General features: G+C 42.3%; 1 protein-coding gene across 1 annotated transcript in view; it reads left to right on the forward strand.

Moving 5' to 3' along the window:
- The window catches only part of TRAPPC9 (trafficking protein particle complex subunit 9), a 597448-nt gene that overhangs the window by 27249 nt on the left and 547583 nt on the right, over window positions 1-22616 (forward strand). The window contains exons 8-9 of the mRNA XM_063451029.1: window positions 10663-10876; window positions 15694-15837. Of these exons, the coding sequence (XP_063307099.1) occupies window positions 10663-10876; window positions 15694-15837 (358 nt within the window). The remainder of the gene's footprint in view (window positions 1-10662; window positions 10877-15693; window positions 15838-22616) is intronic.

The raw sequence follows: 22616 nt of genomic DNA on the forward strand, positions 1-22616 counted from the left end.
AAAGGTAATCCAAGGCTAATCTATTCTGGTATACTGCTGTCCTCATCCTGGTATTATGCTTCGCTAGAAGATTGAGCGCTTGTGATGTTTCGTTAGTAATAATCTCAACCACCGCCTGTAATCTTATAATGCGGTTGAGCATATAAATAGGGGTTCTATAACCAAAGGTACCATCTTCTGCCCACGTGGCTGGCCCATAATAATCTATAATACGCTGGGGAGGCCATTCATTATCTTCCCAGGCGCCTATCTCTATGGGTCCCCTTTTCTTCCTATGATTCACATCATACACTTTAACACCTAAAGTCTCACCTGTTTCAATAGGTAACAAGAAGAAGGATGGTTTGAGCATACCCAACACACATGCCCCTTCCCAGTCCTGTGGCAACTCCGAATAGGCTTTCTTACCACAGATCCAGTACAAATTTGCTGGGGCTCTCCAGGTAGATGTGATAGATAGGTCAAACCACACATCCTTTAAATTGGCGTATCTAGCAAACGGGTTAGATGGTTCTGAGACATTTGAAGCCGACCACCAAGTTGTATTTTTAGTATCATCATCATAAGCTTTTTGCCCTAGACAAGTTAATTCTCCTACAGAAGTATTATACATTATTCCTTTCCTTGCTATGCAAACATAACCTATGATGGAGGTCTTTAATCTCCACTCAGATTTACCTCTAACACTCATATGATAATCGGCTTGTGAGGATATTAATTGTTCAACTGCCTCAGAACCGGACATTACCTCCTTTGCTTCCCAAGGCCATTCGTCTCCCATGTTAGTACCTCCACACACATAGCAGTTGGTAACATTAAGACTACCGGCAATACTTTCGGCTAAATCAATGAACAGGTTTTTAGCATTATGGGGGATCTTATTATCTATACTCATCTCTTCATAAAAGGAATGGTATACTTGATGAGTCTGGGAGGATACCGTATCAGTCTCTATCCCTATAAACAATATTGTCCCAGGATCTAAACCCGTCCCGTATATTTGAAACCCAAATAAATTGCCATACTTATCTAAGAACTTGTCGGGGTTATTTATAAGTATATGGACTGGGTTGCATTCCATAGACTTACAATATGGGCTAGTCGGCAACTTAGTCACTATCATGTCCTTGTCTACTGTCTGTCCCCAAGTTGCCCACCCCACACAAGACCAATATGGGCAAAAGTTATACTCTCTATTTGGGCATCTAGGACTCACATATTTATTTTTACTACTGGGACAAATATATTTATCATTAGACCCATACGTCCTCTCCCATCTAAGATCCCCACATACATTCCACGGCTTTCTACCACTTGATATCGCCTTACATGCATCAAATAGCAGAACACCCGAAGAATGTACGGATTCTAACACTGTCTTATTAATTAGGGTCCCCTGAGGATCTCCATTCCTGAGAGTCAACCAAATTGTACGAGGTTGATACTCCGGACTGAAGCACTTAGGTTCTCCTACTCCTAAATGGCACACACTATATTCTATATTTAAGTATCTACATCTCGATACATCTCCTTTACACTCGTATTGTGAATGCCAAATTAGGGTTTGGGAAATATGGTTACCTGTTCTCGTAGTCTTAATGCATACCTCACAGCTAGGAGTGTCGGTACCTCTACCTTCCTGAATATAAAAACACACATAAATAAACACTATCAAAAACACATCTTTCGCCGTCATCCTCAGTCTTCGTCCGTGCGAAGGCACCTCAGCTTCCAGGATGTAAGGGCTACAGGGAATGGAGTTCTACTCGTCTTCACAGGTGTCCCTTCGAGACTTTCCTGGCTTATATACTATGTGTTGGTAAGCGGACAGGCTTTATTATGGCCGTCTAAAACACTCACTTCACCAAATACCTGTAACAATAAAATTTGTAATCCACACGATTCCTCGTTACTCCGACTGAGTAGTGCGTTTTAACCGGATCTTGCAGGGATTCTCTGGATCTGCTGTAACTTGCCAAGAATCGACTGCTGCTGGTTTAACCCTGGAGTGATGTATCCACGGAGTCACTTCGGCTACTTTTATCGCTGTAGGGGTAGACAAAAGAACAACATAAGGACCTCTCCACTTGGGCCCTAACGGTACATTATTCCACTCTTTAATCCACACTTGATCTCCTGGATGGTAACTATGAACTGGGGGATAAATATTCACAGGTAATCTATCTTGTACCATTTCAGTACCTCCTCCATAGTCTTACCCAACTCTACAACCTGCTGCTGGGTAATTCCTTCTCCCAACTGACTCAAGTCCCCCCTTAAGTTACCAAGTACGGGAGGTGGTCGCCCATACATGATTTCAAAAGGAGAGAGGCCCATCCTTCTGGTAGGGGTACTGCGGATTCGCAATAGAGCTATGGGTAAGAGAACGTTCCACTTAAGTTGGGTTTCCTGACACATTTTAGCCAACTGGTTCTTAATAGTTCTATTCATTCTCTCTACCTTACCAGAACTCTGGGGTCTATATGCAGTATGAAGCCTCCACTTTATACCAAGCATATGAGTCAGTTGTTGTAGGCACTGGTGAACAAAAGCTGGACCATTGTCCGATCCTATAGAACAGGGTAGTCCATATCGGGGTATTATTTCTCGTAACAGGAATCTCACAACTTCTCCTGCTTTCTCTGTACGAGTAGGACATGCTTCTACCCAGCCTGAATAGGTGCACACAATTACCAACAGGTAACGATGTCCACCCGATTTAGGCATCACTGTAAAGTCTATTTGTAGATCGGACATGGGGAGTCCCCCCATGAACTGGACTCCTGGTGGCTTTACTGGTCCTTGTCTTGCATTATTTTTAGCACACGTTACACATCTGCGTACAATGGCCTGAGTCAAGTTGGACAATCTTGGTATGTAGAAATGTTTTCTGAGAGATTCTTCTGTACTGTCTCTCCCAGAATGTGTCCCGTTGTGATAGTTTTGGACAATTTCTACCGCTAGTGATGCTGGTATGACTATTCTTCCATCTTCTAGCTGATACCACTTGTTCTCCAAATACTTTCCTGGTTCAGTCTTTAACCACTCCTCTTCTTGAGCTGTATAAACTGGAGTCCATTGAGACAGTGGAGTTGGTATAAGAGCAGCTATATGCCCCACATACTCCTGTCTTCCTGATTCAGCGGCACGCTTAGCTGTACTGTCTGCCATCCGATTTCCCTTGGTTACATCACCATCTCCTCTCAGATGCGCTCGACAATGTATAATACCGACTTCTTTCGGCTCCCACACTGCTTCCAATAGTTGTAGGATTTCAGCTGCATACTTGATTTCTTTGCCTTCTGAATTCAGTAGTCCTCTTTCTTTATACAAAGCTCCGTGGGCATGAGTGGTTAAAAACGCATACTTGGAGTCCGTGTAGATGTTCACTCTTAAACCTTCAGCCAATTGTAACGCTCGTGTCAGTGCTATCAATTCTGCCTTTTGTGCTGATGTTCCTTTCGCTAGTGGCCGAGCTTCTATCACCTTGTCTATTGTTGTTACTGCATATCCTGCATAGCGGATCCCTTCTTTCACATAACTACTGCCGTCGGTGTAATATTGAACATCGGGGTTCTGGATGGGAAAATCACGAAGATCTGGTCTACTTGAAAATACTTCATCCATTACTTCCAAACAATCATGTTGACTTTCAGTAGGTTGTGGCAAAAGGGTAGCTGGATTTAAGGTATTTACAGTCTCTAAATGCACTCTTGGGTTTTCACACAACATTGCTTGATACTTGGTCATACGGCTGTTACTAAACCAATGATTTCCTTTGTAATCCAACAACGTCTGTACTGCATGCGGGACTCGTACATAAAGTTCTTGACCCAGAGTGAGTTTATCGGCTTCAGCTACTAGCAGGGCGGCTGCAGCTACGGCTCTTAGACAAGGTGGAAGTCCGCTGGCCACTGCATCCAGTTGCTTAGACATGTAGGCAACAGGTCTTTGCCATGATCCCAAGTACTGTGTCAATACTCCCACAGCCATTCTTCTTTGCTCATGTACATACAGGTAGAATGGTCGTGTGTGATCAGGTAGACCTAATGCTGGGGCACTCATCAAAGCCTTCTTCACATCTTCAAATGCCGTTTGCTGTTCTTGAGTCCATAAGAAGGGGTCGTGCTCTGTACCTTTGATAGCTGCATACAGAGGTTTTGCCAGTATCGCGTAGCTGGGAATCCATATCCTACAGAAGCCTGCTGCCCCCAAGAATTCTCGCACTTGTCTTCTATTCTTGGGTATTGGTATTTGGCAGACAGCTTCTTTTCTCTCTGGCCCCATAATTCTTTGACCTTCAGAGATATGGAATCCCAGATATTTGACAGTTGGCAAACACAACTGAGCCTTCTTTCTAGACACCTTGTATCCTGCCTTCCAGAGAATGTGTAGTAGATCGTGCGTTGCTTGCTGACATATTTCTTTTGTAACTGCTGCTATCAACAAGTCATCTACATACTGTAACAATACACACTCTCCTGGGATAGACTCGAAATCCAGTAGATCTTGACTTAGAGCTGAACCAAATAGGGTAGGTGAATTTTTAAACCCTTGGGGCAGTCTTGTCCAGGTCATTTGGCGTTTTGAGCCCGTTACAGCGTTCTCCCATTGGAAAGCGAAGATACATTGACTTTCTGCGGCAATTCGGAGGCAAAAGAAGGCATCTTTGAGGTCTAAGACTGTGAAGTAAGTAGCCTCGCCCGGAATTAAAGCAAGCAGGTTATATGGATTGGGCACGACTGGATGTATACTAACAACCGCATCATTGACTGCTCTCAAGTCCTGCACAGGTCGATACTCATCTGTACCGGGCTTTTGAACAGGCAGCAATGGGGTGTTCCAGGGGGAAGTACAGAATTTTAGGATACCATACCGTATGAACTTATCCAGATAAGATTGTATGTTCTTCTTAGCCTTCTGCGGGATGTGGTATTGTCTTAGGCTCACTGGATAAACCCCAAGTTTTAGTTCGATTTTAATAGGTGGAATATTGCGGGCCAGTCCTGGTGGGTTGTTCTCTGCCCAAACTCCTGGTATGTTGAATAAGGATTCATCACTCCTAGGGTTTTGGATAGTCAACGCTGTATAAAGTCGCCACTCTTCTTCCTTTGGTACGGATAATGTCATAATACCTGAAGGTCCATTAAACTTTAAAGATGTTGTTCCATTTGGTAGGAACGTAATCTGCGCTTGTAATTTAGATAGCATATCACGTCCCAGCAATTGGACTGGACATTCAGGCATATAAAGGAATTGATGTTTTACTACGTGGCCTCCAAATGTACAGAGTCGACTTTTAAGAACCGGTTTTTCAGCACTTCTTCCAGTTGCTCCTATCACAGTAATAGTCCTTCCAGATGGAGGAGCAACTAGATTAGTCACCACTGAATGTTCAGCACCAGTGTCGATCATGAACGCACTCCTTTTTCCCCCTATTGATACATCGACCATAGGCTCCGCTCGACCAAGGGGGATGGAGCCCGGTCGGTATCAATAGTCCTCCATGACCGTGTCAGCCAATCCTACAAAGTCCCTACCTTCTCTATCGCGGGACCTTTGCGCTGCTGGAAAATACCTGTCTTCCCTAACACTTCCTCTGTTCCCATTACTCCCTCTATTATCATTACTCCCTCCGAGGCCTCCTCTACCTCTCGCTCTGCCTCTAAAGTTTCCATAACCTGTCCTAGGTCTGTCTCTCTCAGACTGTTCTCTTCGCGGACACTCATTTCTCCAATGCCCTTCTTCCTTACAGTATGCGCACTGATTTCTACTTAGAGGTTCCTCATTCCACTTACTATCGCCTCTATCTGGACCCCGTCTATCTACGCCTGCGATTGCTACCGCTAGCATATCTGCCTTTCTACGCATCTTGCGCTCTTCCTCTTTCTTACTTTCTGTTTCCCTATTCATATAAACCTTATTCGCTACCTCCATTAGTTGGGTGATGGACATACCTGCAAACCCTTCTAACTTTTGTAGCTTGCGCTTAATATCTCCGTAAGCTTGGCTGACAAAGGCGGAGTTCACCATTCGGGAATTATCTGCGTCTTCCGGATTAAAGGGGGTATACAAGCGGTATGCCTCCAATAATCGGTCATAAAAGACACTGGGCGCTTCATCGCTTTTCTGAATCACCTCAACTGTCTTCGACATGTTAATGGCTTTCTTTCCTCCTGCTTTCATGCCAGCAATTATAGCGTCTCTATAGGCTCTGAGTTGAACCATATCAGCACCATTTACATTCCAGTCGGGATCGGTGTTGGGATAATGTGTTGCGGCCCATGCTGCTGGATTAGCTTGGTTCAAAGCACGGGCTCTATCCTCTAGTGCTTTGATGGCTGCTTGATTAATTCTTGTCCTTTCCTCATTATTAAACAAAGTCATTAATAACTGCTGGCAATCAGCCCATGTCAGATTATGTGTCTGTACTATTGAGGTGAACAGATCAGTCATAGCTTGTGGTTTCTCAGTATACGAGGAATTGTGGGTCTTCCAGTTTAAGAGATCGGTTGTAGTGAATGGGACATATACGAAGACTGGGTCAGCGTGTGCCATTTGACCTGCGGCATCGATATAGGCTGACCCGGGATTCAGACGAAGAGGCATCTGATAGTGCTTTAATTGTTGGGTACCGGTCAGTTGTCGGGTCTGTATGGGGCTACGTGGAGGGGCGTCAGTCATAGGTTCCAGTCGGGGAGAAATAGGGTATGGGGATGTGGGAACTTGGTTTTGGGAAAAGGTTGTAAATAAAACACTTCGAGTCGAGCTAGATGAAGCTTGACCGGAAGTCTGAAGTGGCGCCAAATCAGGATATTCGGATTTAATGGGGGTTGGTTCTGATTCCGGAAGGGGAGATTTAGTACGAGAGGGGGTGGATTCTGTACTGGAGGAGGAAGCGGAAGTGGATGAGGGTAATGAGGGGAGGGGTGCAGGACTTCCTGCATTTGCGTCACTTCCTCTTAAAGGAAAGTAAGGGGGCGGCAAAGGGATCTCGGACTCAGGGGGCGTGTCCAAAATGGGCCTAACACCAGTCCTAGTGGACAAACAAGTCCTAGCCACCATGAGGCGACACTGCTCCTCGTGGCATGTCTGAAGCCATTTTGGCGAGTCATTTACGGCCTGTCTCCAACAGTCAATATAAGGAAACTGGCCGTAAAGTTCAGGCCTACCTGATACAGCCACGTGTAAGCGCTGTACCAGAGTTGGATCCAAACTGCCACGTGGCGGCCATGCCGCAACCAAAGTAGGCCACTCCCTAGTACACAAAGTGACCAAACGTACAGGAGACATTTTAACCCCAAAATCACAAGTTTTGAATCCCTTTTTAAAATTCTTCACCATACAACCTAAGGGATCCGGAATCGTTGACTGCGACGCACCCATACTTAACAATGGAACGTCGTCGACAACGAATACTATACACGCGTACTATTCAACAGTCACACCCGTTTCCTCTGGCAACAGCACCACGTGGTACAGTTACCAAGTGAAACGTACACAACAATACAATAAACACTCAGGGAATTCCCGTACACACACAGCTGTTACACCAGTCACTATATAATCAATATTATGCCCTTTGGCGAAACTATACAGTCACCCACGCTATAATTCTCTATATACGAATTACCCGTCTATAACACACCCCAGTAACATCGTCTTTTACAAATAGCGGTTACAGTACGGTTAGCATAGGTCAAAGCACAAGTTAAGGTCACAATACAATTATTAGTGGTTATGGTGTTAAAACATGCAATGGACGACAATGATTAGTACTTATATACAGTGTCAGTAAATATACAGGGTTATGGTACCGTGCACTATAATACAGCAACACACTATTAACACTCTCGCTAGACGGCTGAGCTTGCGCTATCTAACAAGATATACACTTTACTAAACAATCTTTAACACATTTACAATTCCCAACTAAACTATTGGCCAGTACCTTGAATGGACTACCTAAAAACAATCTACATACGTTTTGGTTAGCCACACTGCCCAAGCACCACATATAATCGAGCTAGAGGACCGAATTTACACAGACGCCTCTTAGTCGAACTATCAAAAGTCTAGTGGGTTCCAAATTTACACGCCTTCCCACTTAGCCCAGATAGGTTGAGAGCTAGCGAACCGAATTTACACAGACGCCGCTTAGTCTCCCGGTCCCTCCGACCTAGCGAACAAAATATACACCCTAGAACGCTAGTCTAGACAAGACACCGGTGTCCGGCTAGGGCTATTTACACCAGAGCCCCGCCTGACTAACAGAATCAAACGGTCTGACTAAAGAGCGTTCGATCGAGCGGTGCGCCTTCGCTCCTTCCCTCCGACAGAGGGGGCAGATACACAGATTCAAAACCCCTTTGGGCCTACCGCACAATCGGTATACCCCTAGTGGGTCCTGCCGTCTAAAACAGCAGTTGTCTTACCTCCTCGTTCCTGAACCTGAGTTCACACTCATCGACGGGGACACCCCAGCACTTCTTACGTAGAGGCCGATGATCTCCTGGACAACAGACCAGTGGCGCCGAGACGAAGGGAGGTCCACGCAGAAGTTCAGGGGTGCAGCCGTAGAGAACGTGGGCAAAGATAGACCGTCTCACGCCTCTGCCTCTCAGCTACCGTTGAACGATGAGCTTCCCGGCCAATGCACCAAATGATACCGGAGAAACTGACGGAAGCGAAGCACAGAGAGATGGACACAGGTTTCTTCAGGAAGGAAGAGATTCTTTATTGGATCACCGATCGGGACTCAGAGGGACTAATGTCACCAAAATTACAGCAAGTTCTGAGCCCCGGACAATAGTGCAGGCTCCTTATATAGGCACATAACTCCTCCCATATTAAGCTCCACCCGCACATTCTCTTAACCAATCAACACAAATAAGAATTAACTTCCTGCTTGACCGCATGGCCTGTCCAGCACAATGGAGGAGGGGAATACTATATCCTGTATTCTTGCACATGCTCCGTACACTACTGATCGTATCTTGCCTCGTGCAACCAACTGATCGATACGTCAGCATATGCACGTACACATGCCACGTTGTAATCTCGGCCTACTAAATTTATTTTTACCGAGATTCCACCACACTACAGGGAGAGTAAAAGAGAGATACCCACAATAAGACCTTCCTTCCCTGTATGGCTCCAGGTGGGCTGTATACCATCCTGTACTAGATCAGAACCAGGGGTGATATAATAGACATTCTATGCAGACACCAATAGGAACAATCTTAATGATAACCTTAAAAGGAAACTTCCATCATGTTTTATTTTTTAAAGGGTAACTATAACCCTTTTGCGAGGGGGGCATTCCTGGTGTAATGTACCCTATTGGGCATTGTGGAAACGTGCCCCCCTCTCAGTATCCAAAAAGGCTTACTTCCTGGAGTCCAGTGTCAGGTGAAGCTCCCAGCGCTGCTCTTCCGCACCCCCCTCTGAAGTCACTGGGGTTGCACGCGGACCAATCACAGGCTTCTCACAGAGTGGGGGGAGGGTTTTTGTAATTTTATTTTTAAAAACACCAATGCTGCACAGAGAGAGAGCACCCATAGGGAGGGAAGGTGGGAGGGGAGAGCTTGATTCCACTTGCAGGCAGAATATTTTCATGTCTGCTGTCAACGTGCAGTGCGTGCTCACAACAGATGTAATTTAATTTATGCACGGAATTGACATTAGGAAGCCTGGAACAGCGTTCTGGGCTGCCAATATCACATACCCTGGGGGTGCAACTATCCTCCAGCACACAATTACAAATATGTCCGTTTGTGCAGTGTTTCAAGTAGAACAGTGGTACTGTCTTCTACCACTGAAATCACTGGAGGGATCCTGGTGGTTGGAGTAAAACTTTAATCAAAAGTTTAAAGGGAAAGCATTGGATTGGCTGAGATTGCCAAGGAGACGGGGTGGGGCCAAACACTGCCCTGGCCAATCAGCATCTCCTCATGAGAAGTATTGAATCAAACCAGCTCTGGATATCTCAGCTTAAAGCCGTGTTTCACCCCGCATCCATTCCACATCTCAACCGAGTTTTAATTTTATCCACCTGTATCCGTGATCCATAGCCCTTGGTGCGCATCTAGAGTACCGTGTCTGCCTCCTGCAACCTTACTTGAATTGTAAGTTTTTTTTAACATTTTGCATTTTAAAATCTATGAATGGTTTAGTGCTATTGGACCTCTGTGGGTTCTCTCTATTTATTGTTTAGCTGTTACAGATTACCCTGTGGAATGGAAGCGGCGTGAAACATCCCTCAGCGATTTCAAGCTGAAATACCCAGAGCCTGTTTGGAGAGATCTGTGCATGTGTTGAGTGGAATTGAATTGTGCAGACAATCTGCATTATTAAATGTTATCTGACGGCAGATGGGATGTGGAAGACCCTCGCCTGGTGTTGGATTTAAAGTTATGAGTTATATAGGGGGGAGACGCTAGTAACTAGTATCCGATAGATCGTAATAACCCTAAAAAAACAAGCATGTCGAAAAGAGTTATAGCAACCCTTTAAACTCAGTGTCTGCTGTTTTTTCAATAGGCCATCGTGTCATTACATTCGTTGCTGTATATTTTGCATTGGTTCTTAAAAGTGTACCTAAAAGAAAAATGGGTTTATTTTTAATAATTTATATTGTTTTGTTTTACTCTCTCTTACCAGCTTTCTGAAGAGGAAAAGATCCAGCGTTACAGCGTCCTTTCTGAACTCTACGAGTTGATAGGCTTTCATCGCAAATCTGCTTTCTTTAAACGAGTGGCTGCAATGCAGTGCGTGGCCCCCACCATCATTGACCCTGGATGGAAGGCATGCTACAAGCTCCTGCTGGAGACTCTTCCAGGGTATAGCTTGTCTCTCGACCCCAATGACTTCACAGGTAAATACCACAACCACCTGGGCGTAACGGCAAATGCAGTAATTATTGGTGCTTGTTTTGGCTTTTGTGTGGTCTAGGTGCAGCCAGTTACAGATTCACAGAAGGATAGTTACAAAGATGAACAAATCATTGACTCTTATTTACATGCCAGATAATGCGTTTATATGCATAGGATTTTTTTGTATTAATTCTTTCCCGATGTTGGGACGTTCCATACAGTCCTCCACGGAGTGGCCTTTAACACCGTTAAGACGGCATTGAATGTCCTAACGATTTGGTGTGAGCAGGGTTAAACTACTGCTCACACAATGTAGTTCCAGATATAAATTGATACCTGGGGCTTCCTTCTGTCAGCTGCATGGTTGGCGGTTGGCATAGTATTAGATGGGGGTGTTGGTAAAGGGTTAGCATTAACTAGCAAATATTAATTTAGATCCTAGACATATGAGGCATTTAACAATCAGGACTGATAAGGGAATCAATTTTCAAGTTAAGTTTTCCTTAAAGGACCACTCTAGGCACCCAGACCACTTCAGCTTAATGAAGTGGTATGGGTGCCAGGTCCAGCTAGGGTTAACTAATTTTTTTATAAACATAGCAGTTTCAGAGAAACTGCTATGTTTATCAATTAGTTAAGCCTTCCCCCAAATCCTCTAGTGGCTGTCTCACTGACAGCCGCTAGAGGCGCTTGCGTGATTCTCACTGTGAAAATCACAGTGAGAGCACGCAAGCGTCCATAGGAAAGCATTATGAATGCTTTCCTATGCGACCGGCTGAATGCGCGCGCAGCACTTGCCGCGCGTGCGCATTCAGCCGACGGGGAGGAACGGAGGCGGAGAGGAGGAGGAGAGCTCCCTGCCCAGCGCTGGAAAAAGGTAAGTTTTAACCCTTTTCCCCTTTCCAGAGCCGGGTGGGAGGGGGTCCCTGAGGGTGGGGGCACCCTCAGGGCACTCTAGTGCCAGGAAAACGAGTATGCTTTCCTGGCACTAGAGTGGTCCTTTAAGTTGCACCGGATTTGTAAACCTTATTACAAGCAAAAATGGGAAAATGCATTTTTTCACCATTTTTAACATTATATTCACATTTAATGTTGTGCTAGCCATGAGGACATCTACTGTGGTACAAACCCTGGGTTTTGGTCCAGAATTCTGACAATTATCTACATCCTTAAGGAGTAATTTATGCATAAATAACACAGGAAACAAAAAAAAAATGTTTTAACAATTATAATTGTTAGACTGTTCCTTTAAAATCATTCCTACACAAGGACATAATTTAAATTAATTGTATGTGTGTACAGAAATCTGGTTTTTTTTCTCTACACATAGAATTAAAGAGAGTTAAAAGAAAACATTTAGCACTGTAACCACAACAGCATTCTACAGAGGGGTAAGGGGTGCCCAAGATGCTTTTAATTGATAACCCTAGGTTTATGAGTGTCTGGCAGATGTAATCTTGTTTATAAATGAATACTGTTGCCAGATAATATTCTTCAATATTTGTAACTATATATCTGTAAAACATTCCTTTGTATTGCTGCTTCTCTATGAAACAAGAGGCTGATCGTAGTGTCTGCATAGATACCCACTCTATTGAGGGGAGACTAGCCATAGAGTAGTCAATCTGGATTAGCAGAGCAGACCCTATGATGGCTCCTCAGCTTGCTCTAAAGACTGACACCCATATACAATGATGTGGGACACTTCTGGATCTGGGTTAGAGATGCTGTAAATATCACTCTTTATCTGAACTACTGTGCAAAAAACAGGAGAACAGGATTCTGGAAAACTACACAATTGGATGGAATACACCCAAAAGTTATTAAAAGAGCTTAGTGATGTAACCAATCATTGTTAACAGGAGTAGTTCCAGAAGATTGGAAATTAGTGAATGTTGTGCCCATTCACAAGAAAGGTAATAGGGAGGAGTCGAACATCTAAACATGTTGTTGAACATCTAAAAACACATGGATTTCAAGATCAGAGACAACATGGGTTTACTTCAGGGAGATCATGCCAAACTAATCTTATTGATTTTTTTGATTGGGTAACTAAAATATTATATCAGGGTGGTGCAGTAGACATTGCTTACCTAGATTTCAGGAATGCTTTTGACACTGTTGCACATAGAAGGCTTATCAATAAACTGCAATCTTAAAGGTTTGGCTTCCAATATTGTTGAATGGGTAAGGCAGTGGCTGAGTGACAGGCAACAGAGGGTTGTAGTCAATGGAGTATATTCGAAACATGGGCTTGTCACCAGTGAGATACCTCAGGGATCCGTACTTGGACCCGTTCTCTTTAAAGGAACACTATAGTCACCTAAATTACTTTAGCTAAATAAAGCTGTTTTAGTGTATAGATCATTCCCCTGCAATTTCACTGCTCAATTCACTGTCATTTAGGAGTTAAATCACTTTGTTTCTGTTTATGCAGCCCTAGCCACACCTCCCCTGGCTATGATTGACAGAGCCTGCATGAATAAAAAACTGGTTTCACTTTCAAACAGATGAAATTTACCTTAAATAATTGTATCTCAATCTCTAAATTGAACTTTAATCACATACAGGAGGCTCTTGCAGGGTCTAGCAAGCTATTAACATAGCAGGGGATAAGAAAATCTTAATTAAACAGAACTTGCAATAAAGAAAGCCTAAATAGGGCTCTCTTTACAGGAAGTGTTTATGGAAGGCTGTGCAAGTCACATGCAGGGAGGTGTGACTAGGGTTCATAAACAAAGGGATTTAACTCCTAAATGGCAGAGGATTGAGCAGTGAGGCTGCAGGGGCATGTTCTATACACCAAAACTGCTTCATTAAGCTAAAGTTTAACTTTATATAGCCTTCACGTGCATTGCCTATCATGTGTTTTCACCTCTCTCTGTCTAACTAAGTGTTTCGATCGCATAGATACAGATTCATGTTTGCTTGGCATTTACATCCGGCCAAATGTTTAAACTAATTTTAAATCACAGCAATTACCCAAAAGGTTGGAGTTTTATCAGTCTCTTCCTTTATTTATAAGATAAAAGTAATGGTTGAAATGTACATAGAAAGGCAAAACAGAAAGTGCTTTTGCCTTTGCCTGATGGGTCTGTAGAATGGCGGAGAAATTAATTTTGGATCACTGGACTAGTGAAGGGTTGGACGTTCAGACTTATGGAGATGTTTATAATAAAGGAACTGAGCCAAGACATGCACACCTTTAGAGAGTAAATGAGGGAAATACAAGTACAAATACAAATACAAGACAAATACAAGTGTCTTGGCGTCATACTTGACTCTGGTCTCACCTTTGAGCCTCACATCCAGCATGTTGCCAAATCCTGTAGATTCCATCTTAAAAACATAGCCCGCATCCGCCCCTTTCTTGCACCAGATACTACCAAGGAGCTTGTCCATGCTCTAGTAATTTCCCGCATGGATTACTGTAACCCTCTCCTGATTGGTCTTCCCAAAAGCCGTACTGCACCCCTACAGTCCGTAATGAACGCTGCTGCTAGGCTGATTTTCCTCTCTAGTCGTTTCTCTCACACCTCACCCCTCTGCCAGTCCTTACATTGGCTTCCTGTATGCTATAGGAGTCAATTCAAGGTACTAACTCACACCTATAAAGCACTGAACAACTCTAGCCCCTCTTATATCTCCTCACAGATCCATAGGTATGTCCCTTCTCGGTCTCTCCGCTCTGCCCGTGACCACCTCCTGTCCGTTGTCCGCACCTGTATGGCCAACTCGCGCTTGCAGGACTTCTCGCGGGCGGCTCCCTTCCTATGGAATAGCCTGCCTACCGCCATCAGACTCTCCCCTAGTCTTGCATCTTTTAAGAAGTGCCTTAAAACCCATCTCTTTAGGAAAGCTTATGGCCTCCAAGACTAACCAATACCTCACATACCTGTCTCCTGCCCTCTCCTAAAGGGCAGTCCACCTTATTTGATTGCAAATTCCTGTCCTAATGTGTTTTACACCCCACCTCCTATAGAATGTAAGCTCGATCGAGCAGGGTCCTCTTCAACCTATTGTTCCTGTAAGTTTATTTGTAATTGTCCTATTTATAGTTAAATCCCCTCTCATAATATTGTAAAGCGCTACGGAATCTGTTGGCGCTATATAAATTGCAATAATAATAATAATAAGTAAAATTTACATTTATTGTTTGATACGGCAATTCATGTCAAGAGCTCTATAAAGCATGAACATGCAGGACAGATTAAGTTCTTGCGATTCTTTATGAAAAGCAGGATGTGTACCAGAGCAGTCGTCTAGTAAATATATTAACCCGTTCAAAACCAGTATTATGCGAATTACTTGTTATTGTGACAATGGTGCTAGAATGTTAAACTGCGCATTAGAAACCCTACACCATGTTGGTGTCCTTCTCCTCTGTGGAAAAGTCAGATCTTTAACTATCTCTTCACCCATATTGTGTGGACCATTGGTGGTGATCGAAGACAGAGCTGAGGTCCACCACTCTCGGCCATTGGTTCTGTAACCACCCATGGGTCATGTGTTATAAATGTTCCAGTCTCAATAGAATTTGGGAATTGATATATTCTGGAATATTGGTTTGAGAACGTTCTCTGTAGAATGTATCACCATCAGTTTACTTCGGACACAATAAGGTTGTTATGGGATAAATTAAAATGTTCCCCTACATTTGTTTTCCGTTGGTGCTTGTTTTTTTTATTAATATTTGGAGACGAGTCCATTTTTAATTTATGCTATTGAAGGAGAAGCAGTATTTTTTTACTGGGTTGTAGGAGAGAGAATTATGTGCTCTGAATTTCCAAATATCTTGTTTCTTTTAATATATTTGCAGGGTCACATAAAGGCTGGGCTGCCGTGCAGATGCGTTTGCTTCATGAACTAGTGTACGCGTCCCGAAGGTTGGGGAATCCTGCGTTGGCTGTTCGTCATTTGTCCTTCCTTTTACAGACTATGCTCGACTTCCTGTCTGATCAAGGTAAGCAACCTGTATTCTCTTTTTAACATTAGTGTACAAAACATTCTTCTTTTTAAATCATTTGAAAATTTGTTTAACATGAGCATTGTTTAAAGGTTCTGTCTGGTAACCAAAAAACAAACAAACAAATATATAGAAACACAAACCTGTATTCCTGACCTTTTAGTGTTAAAAACTAGGAAAAACCTCCTTGAAAACTAGGAAACTTACCTTTATTCTAGCGCCACACGGTCCGAAGGCGCTAGCGCTGCCCCTGATCCGCCTCCTTGGCAAACATGATCAGAATTGATGATCTCAGCCAATCACAATGCTTTACTATATGAAAACATTGGATTGGGTGCAATCGTCCATTTTGATGATCACAGCCAAGGAGGTGGGCCGGAGGCAGAGCCAAACGCTGCCCTTGCCAATCATTAATTTCCTCATAGAGATGCCTTAAATGAATGCTTCTCTATGAGGAAAGTTCAGCGCCTCCATGCAGAGGGTTGAGACACTCAATGTCAGGCACATTGTGCAGGAAGCCCCACTCATCAAACGGCCACTAGGCTGTAATGTAAACTGTAATGTAAACACTTTTTTGCTGAAACACAGTGTTTACAGCAAAAAAACAACACCTTTTGTTTGCCACATTTTGAATTAATTAAAATGTTCATATCCGTGTTCCACATGGCTTTGGTGATATGCAGAATATTTTTATTGAAAATATTGGGAGCACCCATATTATATGAGGAATCTCATAGATTTCCTTGGTCAGATTCTAGGTATTTGCTGTAGACCTTTCATTATTCAGATATAATAATATCATCAAAATACTAAAACAGGAAAACTGTGATCATCCTGGGATTAAGATGTCATTATTATCCAACTTAATAGGTTCTATTTAACTGACTTAAAAAGGATGAGATCACAGATTGTTTTGCAGCTGGGATCTTTAACCATTAACCCCTTAAGGACGCATGACGGAACATTTCCGTCATGCAGTATTTTTCCAGCAGGGTCTATTACCTTGCTGGTAACTATGAGCCCCAGGTATCATTTGATTCCTGGGGCTCCCCTCTCTCACCTGGGGCCAGAATTAGTGTCCCCAGACTGACTGATGCTCTGTTTGCAGAGCTCAAAGTGAGCGCTGCAAACAAGCATTTAAATGCGGATTTAAATCCCCACTATTACAATTTGGTGTGATCAGGGTTAAATCCCTGCTAACACAAGGGAGTTCCAGGTATCAATGGAAACCTGGGGCTCCCCTCTATCAGCTGGGGACATTTTTAGTGACCCCAGCCTTTTTGATGAGTTACATGCAGTGCTGGAAGTCAGTGCGGCATGTATCTGCTTAAATAGGAATTTAAATGCCTATATCTAGATTGTGGTGTAAGCAGGGTTAAATCCCTGCTCACACCAGGAAACCCAGGTATAATTAGAAACCTGGGTCTCCCCTCTGTCAGTTGGGGTCATTTTTAATGTCCACAGACTGACAGCTGAGCTGCATGCAGAGCTCAAAGTGAGATCGGCATGCAGCTGTTTAAATGGGGATTTAAATCCCCATAGAGCACAATGCAGTGTGAGCAGGGTTAAATCTCTGCTCACACTAGGAAACCCAGGTATCATTAAAAACCTGGGCGTCCCCTCTGTCAGCTGGGGCCATTTTTAGTGGCCCCAGGTTTTTTGATGAGCTGCATGCAGAGCTCAAAGTGAGGTCGGCAAGCAGCTCTTTTAATGGGGATTTAAATCCCCATAGACAGCAATGTAGTGTGAGCAGGGTTAAATCCCTGCTCACACTATGAAACCCAGGTATCATTAGAAACCTGGGGGTCCCCTCTGTCAGCTGGGGCCATTTTTAGTGGCCCCAGACTTTTTGATGAGCTGCATGCAGTGCTGAAAGTTAGCACTGCATGTAGCCATTTAAATCCACAAAGAACACTGCAGCTGAGCGATCAAGCTCAGCTACAGTCATTCTCTCAAGTGATCTGGTGCTTGGGAGACCCCCAGGGTCTGAACAAACCCTGGAGGATCACCCTCGATGCCCAAATTCCATTCTGATCAGTGCTGGGCATTTTTAGTTGCCCAGCACAGATCGCATTGCATTGGGAATAATGTCTTCAATGTAAGAGATGGGAGACTGCAATACTGAAAATAGCCAGTAGATGGCAGCAACATACCACTGTGTTTTAGTTTAAAATCCCTTTACTAATATCAGCACTGATATTAGTAGAGGGAAATCTTTGGGATTAAAGGACCACTCTAGGCACCCAGACCACTTCAGCTTAATGAAGTGGTCTGGGTGCCAGTCCTTCTAGGGTTAACTAATTTTTTTATAAACATAGCAGTTTCAGAGAAACTGCTATGTTTATCAATTAGTTAAGCCTTCCCCTATTTCCTCTAGTGGCTGTCTCACTGACAGCCGCTAGAGGCGCTTGCGTGATTCTCACTGTGAAAATCACAGTGAGAGCACGCAAGCGTCCATAGGAAAGCATTATGAATGCTTTCCTATGTGACCGGCTGAATGCGCGCGCAGCTCTTGCCGCGCGTGCGCATTCAGCCGACGGGGAGGAACGGAGGCGGAGAGGAGGAGGAGAGCTCCCCGCCCAGCGCTGGAAAAAGGTAAGTTTTTACCCCTTTCCCCTTTCCAGAGCTGGGCGGGAGGGGGTCCCTGAGGGTGGGGGCACCCTCAGGGCACTCTAGTGCCAGGAAAACGAGTATGTTTTCCTGGCACTAGAGTGGTCCTTTAAGATTAAATTAAGGATTACAATTAAGGATTATTATTCGGTTTAGCATAAGTACTAGATTTATTATCAGGTTTATTACTGGGTTTATTATTAAGTTTATGTTTGAGATTAGGTTTATAATTAATTGTAGTATTGGGATTATGGTTCAGATTAGGATTAGGGTCAGCATGGGCATCCCTTGCTGAATATAGCAAGGGAATTCCTCGGCTGACACCAGCAGGGGGAATCATTTTAACACTATTGCTAAAGGTAGGATTGAGATTTGGATTAAGGTTATAATTAGGGTTACACATGGGATTACGTTCTGGGTTAGGATTGTGGTAATGGTTTATTATTAGATTGAGGGTTAGATTTGGGATTAGGATTTGGTTTAGAATTAGGGCTTGGTTTAGGATTAGCGATTTAGATTAATATTAAGATCGCTACTTTCCAAAGATATGCATATGGGGTATATTTGTACTGAGAAGATGTTGCTGAGTACAGCCAAGATAATTTTATGACAGTGGGAAACAGGATATTTAAAAAATATTCATCAGAAATACTATGTGTATGTAAAAATGTTAAAATAAAAATGAATACCACAAACTTTGAAACAAAATGGTAACAAAATGTCACTTCAATAAAGCTTATAATATTTTATATGAGGGTCCCCATGTTGTCCACTTTTGTAAATGGTATGCATTGGTGGCGTTATTTAAATATATGAGCGACTAAAATGCCCCAAAATGAAACAATGACCATTCGTCAATTTGCCATTTAAAAAAACCTGTAATGGGCCGGGTATGATTTTAGCCCTGTATTTTTTCACAAAAACCTGGCTAAGGTGTACAAAGGGGGTCATTTTGTACTCAGGAAATATAGCTGAGAATAATTTCGTGATTTAATTTACAGTAACATATATCAAGTTTCCAAAATTAACTACTAAAATACAACATGTGTGTATAAAAATGCAAAAATAAAACAATATGATAACATTTGAAAGTAATTGGTGCTAACATAACTGTATAATAAAGCTCAAAATATACCATATGACATAGCCCGTGGTGTCTACTTTCACAAATGGTATGCATTTATGGAGTAATTTTAACTGTCAAACTGCTACAATGCCCTAAAATGTGATATAGACACACCAAATCCATTTATCAAAATTCTAATTGTAAAAACTGTAATGGTCAGGACTCGTTTAAGGCACTGTAGCTTCACAGGATAGTGTCAAGGACATACATTGGGGGTATTGTTTTATTCAGAAGAGTTTGCTGAGCATAATTATGGGGTTTTGATCACAGTGGCACATACCAGACTTCAAAAATGACCCCAAAAAATGTCATGTGTATGTAAAAAATGCAAAAAAAAATATTTTACCACAAAGTTTGACATAAACTGGTGAAAAAATGGCATCACGCTAAGGCACAATATATACCATATGAGATACACTGTAGTGTCTACTTTCACCAATGGTAGGTCATTGAGGGATACATTCAACAGTTAAACTGCTACAATGCCCGAAAATGAGACTTGCTCTATCAAATTCATCTATCAAAATTATCACTGTGAAAACTGAAATGGTCAGGTCTCTTTTATGGCACTATAACTTCACAGGATAGTGGCAAGGACATAGATTGGGGGTATCATTTTACTCTGTTGATATGGCTGAAAACAATATGGGGTTTTCTACAGCAGTAGTATATATCAACTTTATGAAATACACATTAAAAATCCTTGTTTTATGTGTGTATGTTAGAAATCTGAAAAAAACAAAATTTTACTACACGATTTAGCAGAGATTGGCAGCGAAATGGCTACGTAAAAAGTGTCAGAATACCCTTTGGTAAATAGCCTGTGATGTGTGCTTTATATAAATATATACGGTACTTTTGTGCAGCAATTTTGCTTTCTGTGATGGCTATTAAGCTTACAAGACAAACATGCCAAATTCTAAAATTGCTCCACATTAAAAAAAGTTTTTACTCCTTTTATTTTGTGACCTGTAACTTTCAAAATAAGCTGAAATCCTAGACATATTATGTACTCTGAAAATCAGAACAACTAATTGAATATATTTTAAATGACTTTCCTTAAGCTGCACTTATTATACACACGTTATTATTGCCTAAACTGTGAAAAATAAAATGTATTTCATTTTTTTGGATTTTTTTAAATAATAAATAAGAATTTATATATGTATATGTCACATCAGATTAAAGCCCTTTTTGTCCTTTAAAAAACGATATATAACATGTGTTGGTGTAATAAATAAGAAAAATGCAAACAGAGGTTGAACACAAACAGCAAAAAATGCAAAAAATGCTTGTGTCCTTAAGGGTAAGTCCAGTTTTTGAAGCTGGGTCCTTAAGGGGTTAAGCTTATTTCCCCCTGTTGGGCGGGCATAATGCTTTAAAAACAGGGGTCAGTTGAGTGCATAGAAATAGAAATGACAAGCCTGGGTTTACTTCCTCACCTTTTAGCTCCGCATTGAAAGTACCCTGTGCAGAATGTGTTCACATATTTAAAGAAACACTCCGAGCACCATAACCACTGCAGCTCAATGTAATGGTTGCGGTGTTGGGAGATCCCTGACATGTTCCCATTGTAGGGAATCAAGTTATTTTTGAACAATTTGACATTTAATTTCAGGTTTTCTGAGCGCAGCAGGGAATTCTGTAATCTCTCCTGAGCACTGTACTAGTGAGGCAAGTCCTGTGTTGCATGGCCCATCTCAGGAGAGATAACAGAAGTTCCTTTTGGCTCTTCTCAGGTGGTAGTGAAGGTGGGGAGCAGCGCCTGCCACATCACAAGTAAGAATTCACACAACTGAATTGGGACGATAACCTCCATGGCTGTCTGACAACTAGGATGGTGTTTCTGCAATTATTTAGAAAAGTTTTGATTTCAAATAGAAATCAGCACTTTTATTAACTGCAATAAAATGAACATTGGCTCACACATAAAGCACTTTTTTTTAGCAAACTGAAGTGCTTAATTTGTGTGCAATGTTCCTTTAAAAGCTTGAATTATATAATTATGCACAAAAGCATGAAAAATCTTTTTTAAATCCCTTTACACCTGCGCTATGACCCTGTAATGTTTTTTTTTTCTCTAAATTGTGAGTTTTAAATTGGAGCCAAAGTATCTAAATTGAAAGAATTCTCCACATCAGTTATGTTTTTATTTCAGCTGTTGTACCCTAAACATTGAAAATCACTTTTAAATCATATGATTTCTGACAATTCACATTTTAGTCAATACCTCTAATAGATAATCAGCAAATTTTAACTTCGGTACCTAAACGGTCGTAGAATCAGGGTAGACTTACAGTGCTTTGTTCAGATCTATTATTTCATATTTTTTGTCACACAATGTATACGGTTTAAATAGACCACTTTGAACTGCTGCCCGTCTTCTCGAAAATACTGGACAATCTGGCGGTAAAGGGTTAATCCTTCCCAGAATGAAATGATTTGTTTTTGGAACATACTCCACCTGATTGTTCCATGTTTCCTGGAGCGATGTGACAAATGCACATGTGACCAGCTCTGGATAGTCGGAGAAAAGAAAGTACTTGGCATCGTGTTCGTATGGAGAATATCTCCCTGCACCGGTTTTATTTAGTAGACAGATTAAGATGGCGCGAGTGGATGGTGCATGAAATTAAACCACTCAAGGAGGTCCCGCTCAAAGGCTCCGATTCATTAGGAGGCATTTAAATGATGTAAACAAAATCCAAAGTGGTGGCTGCCCCAAAAATGAGTAAATCAATAGCAAAACAATATCTTTCAACACAGAGCAATAATCTGTTTCTCTTCTAGAAGTTACCCGCAGTTCCATAAAGGAAGAGAGAATACAATAAGTACGAAGGACTTTTTTTTTTACGTATGAAGTTTAACAGGATTAGTGCTGCCATTTCTCCCAAGTTTCTAACTCGCGTAATATTTAATATGTAACGAGATGCCTGTAAAGTTGCCCTGTGTTTTAACACACCTGCGTCTTCTCTGCTCACATTGTACATCATTTAATACACCTGGAAATGGCCTTTAAATACTTGACAAAACCCATCCT

Source organism: Pelobates fuscus, chromosome 4 (assembly GCF_036172605.1).
Source record: "Pelobates fuscus isolate aPelFus1 chromosome 4, aPelFus1.pri, whole genome shotgun sequence".
Taxonomy (NCBI): Eukaryota; Metazoa; Chordata; class Amphibia; order Anura; family Pelobatidae; genus Pelobates; species Pelobates fuscus.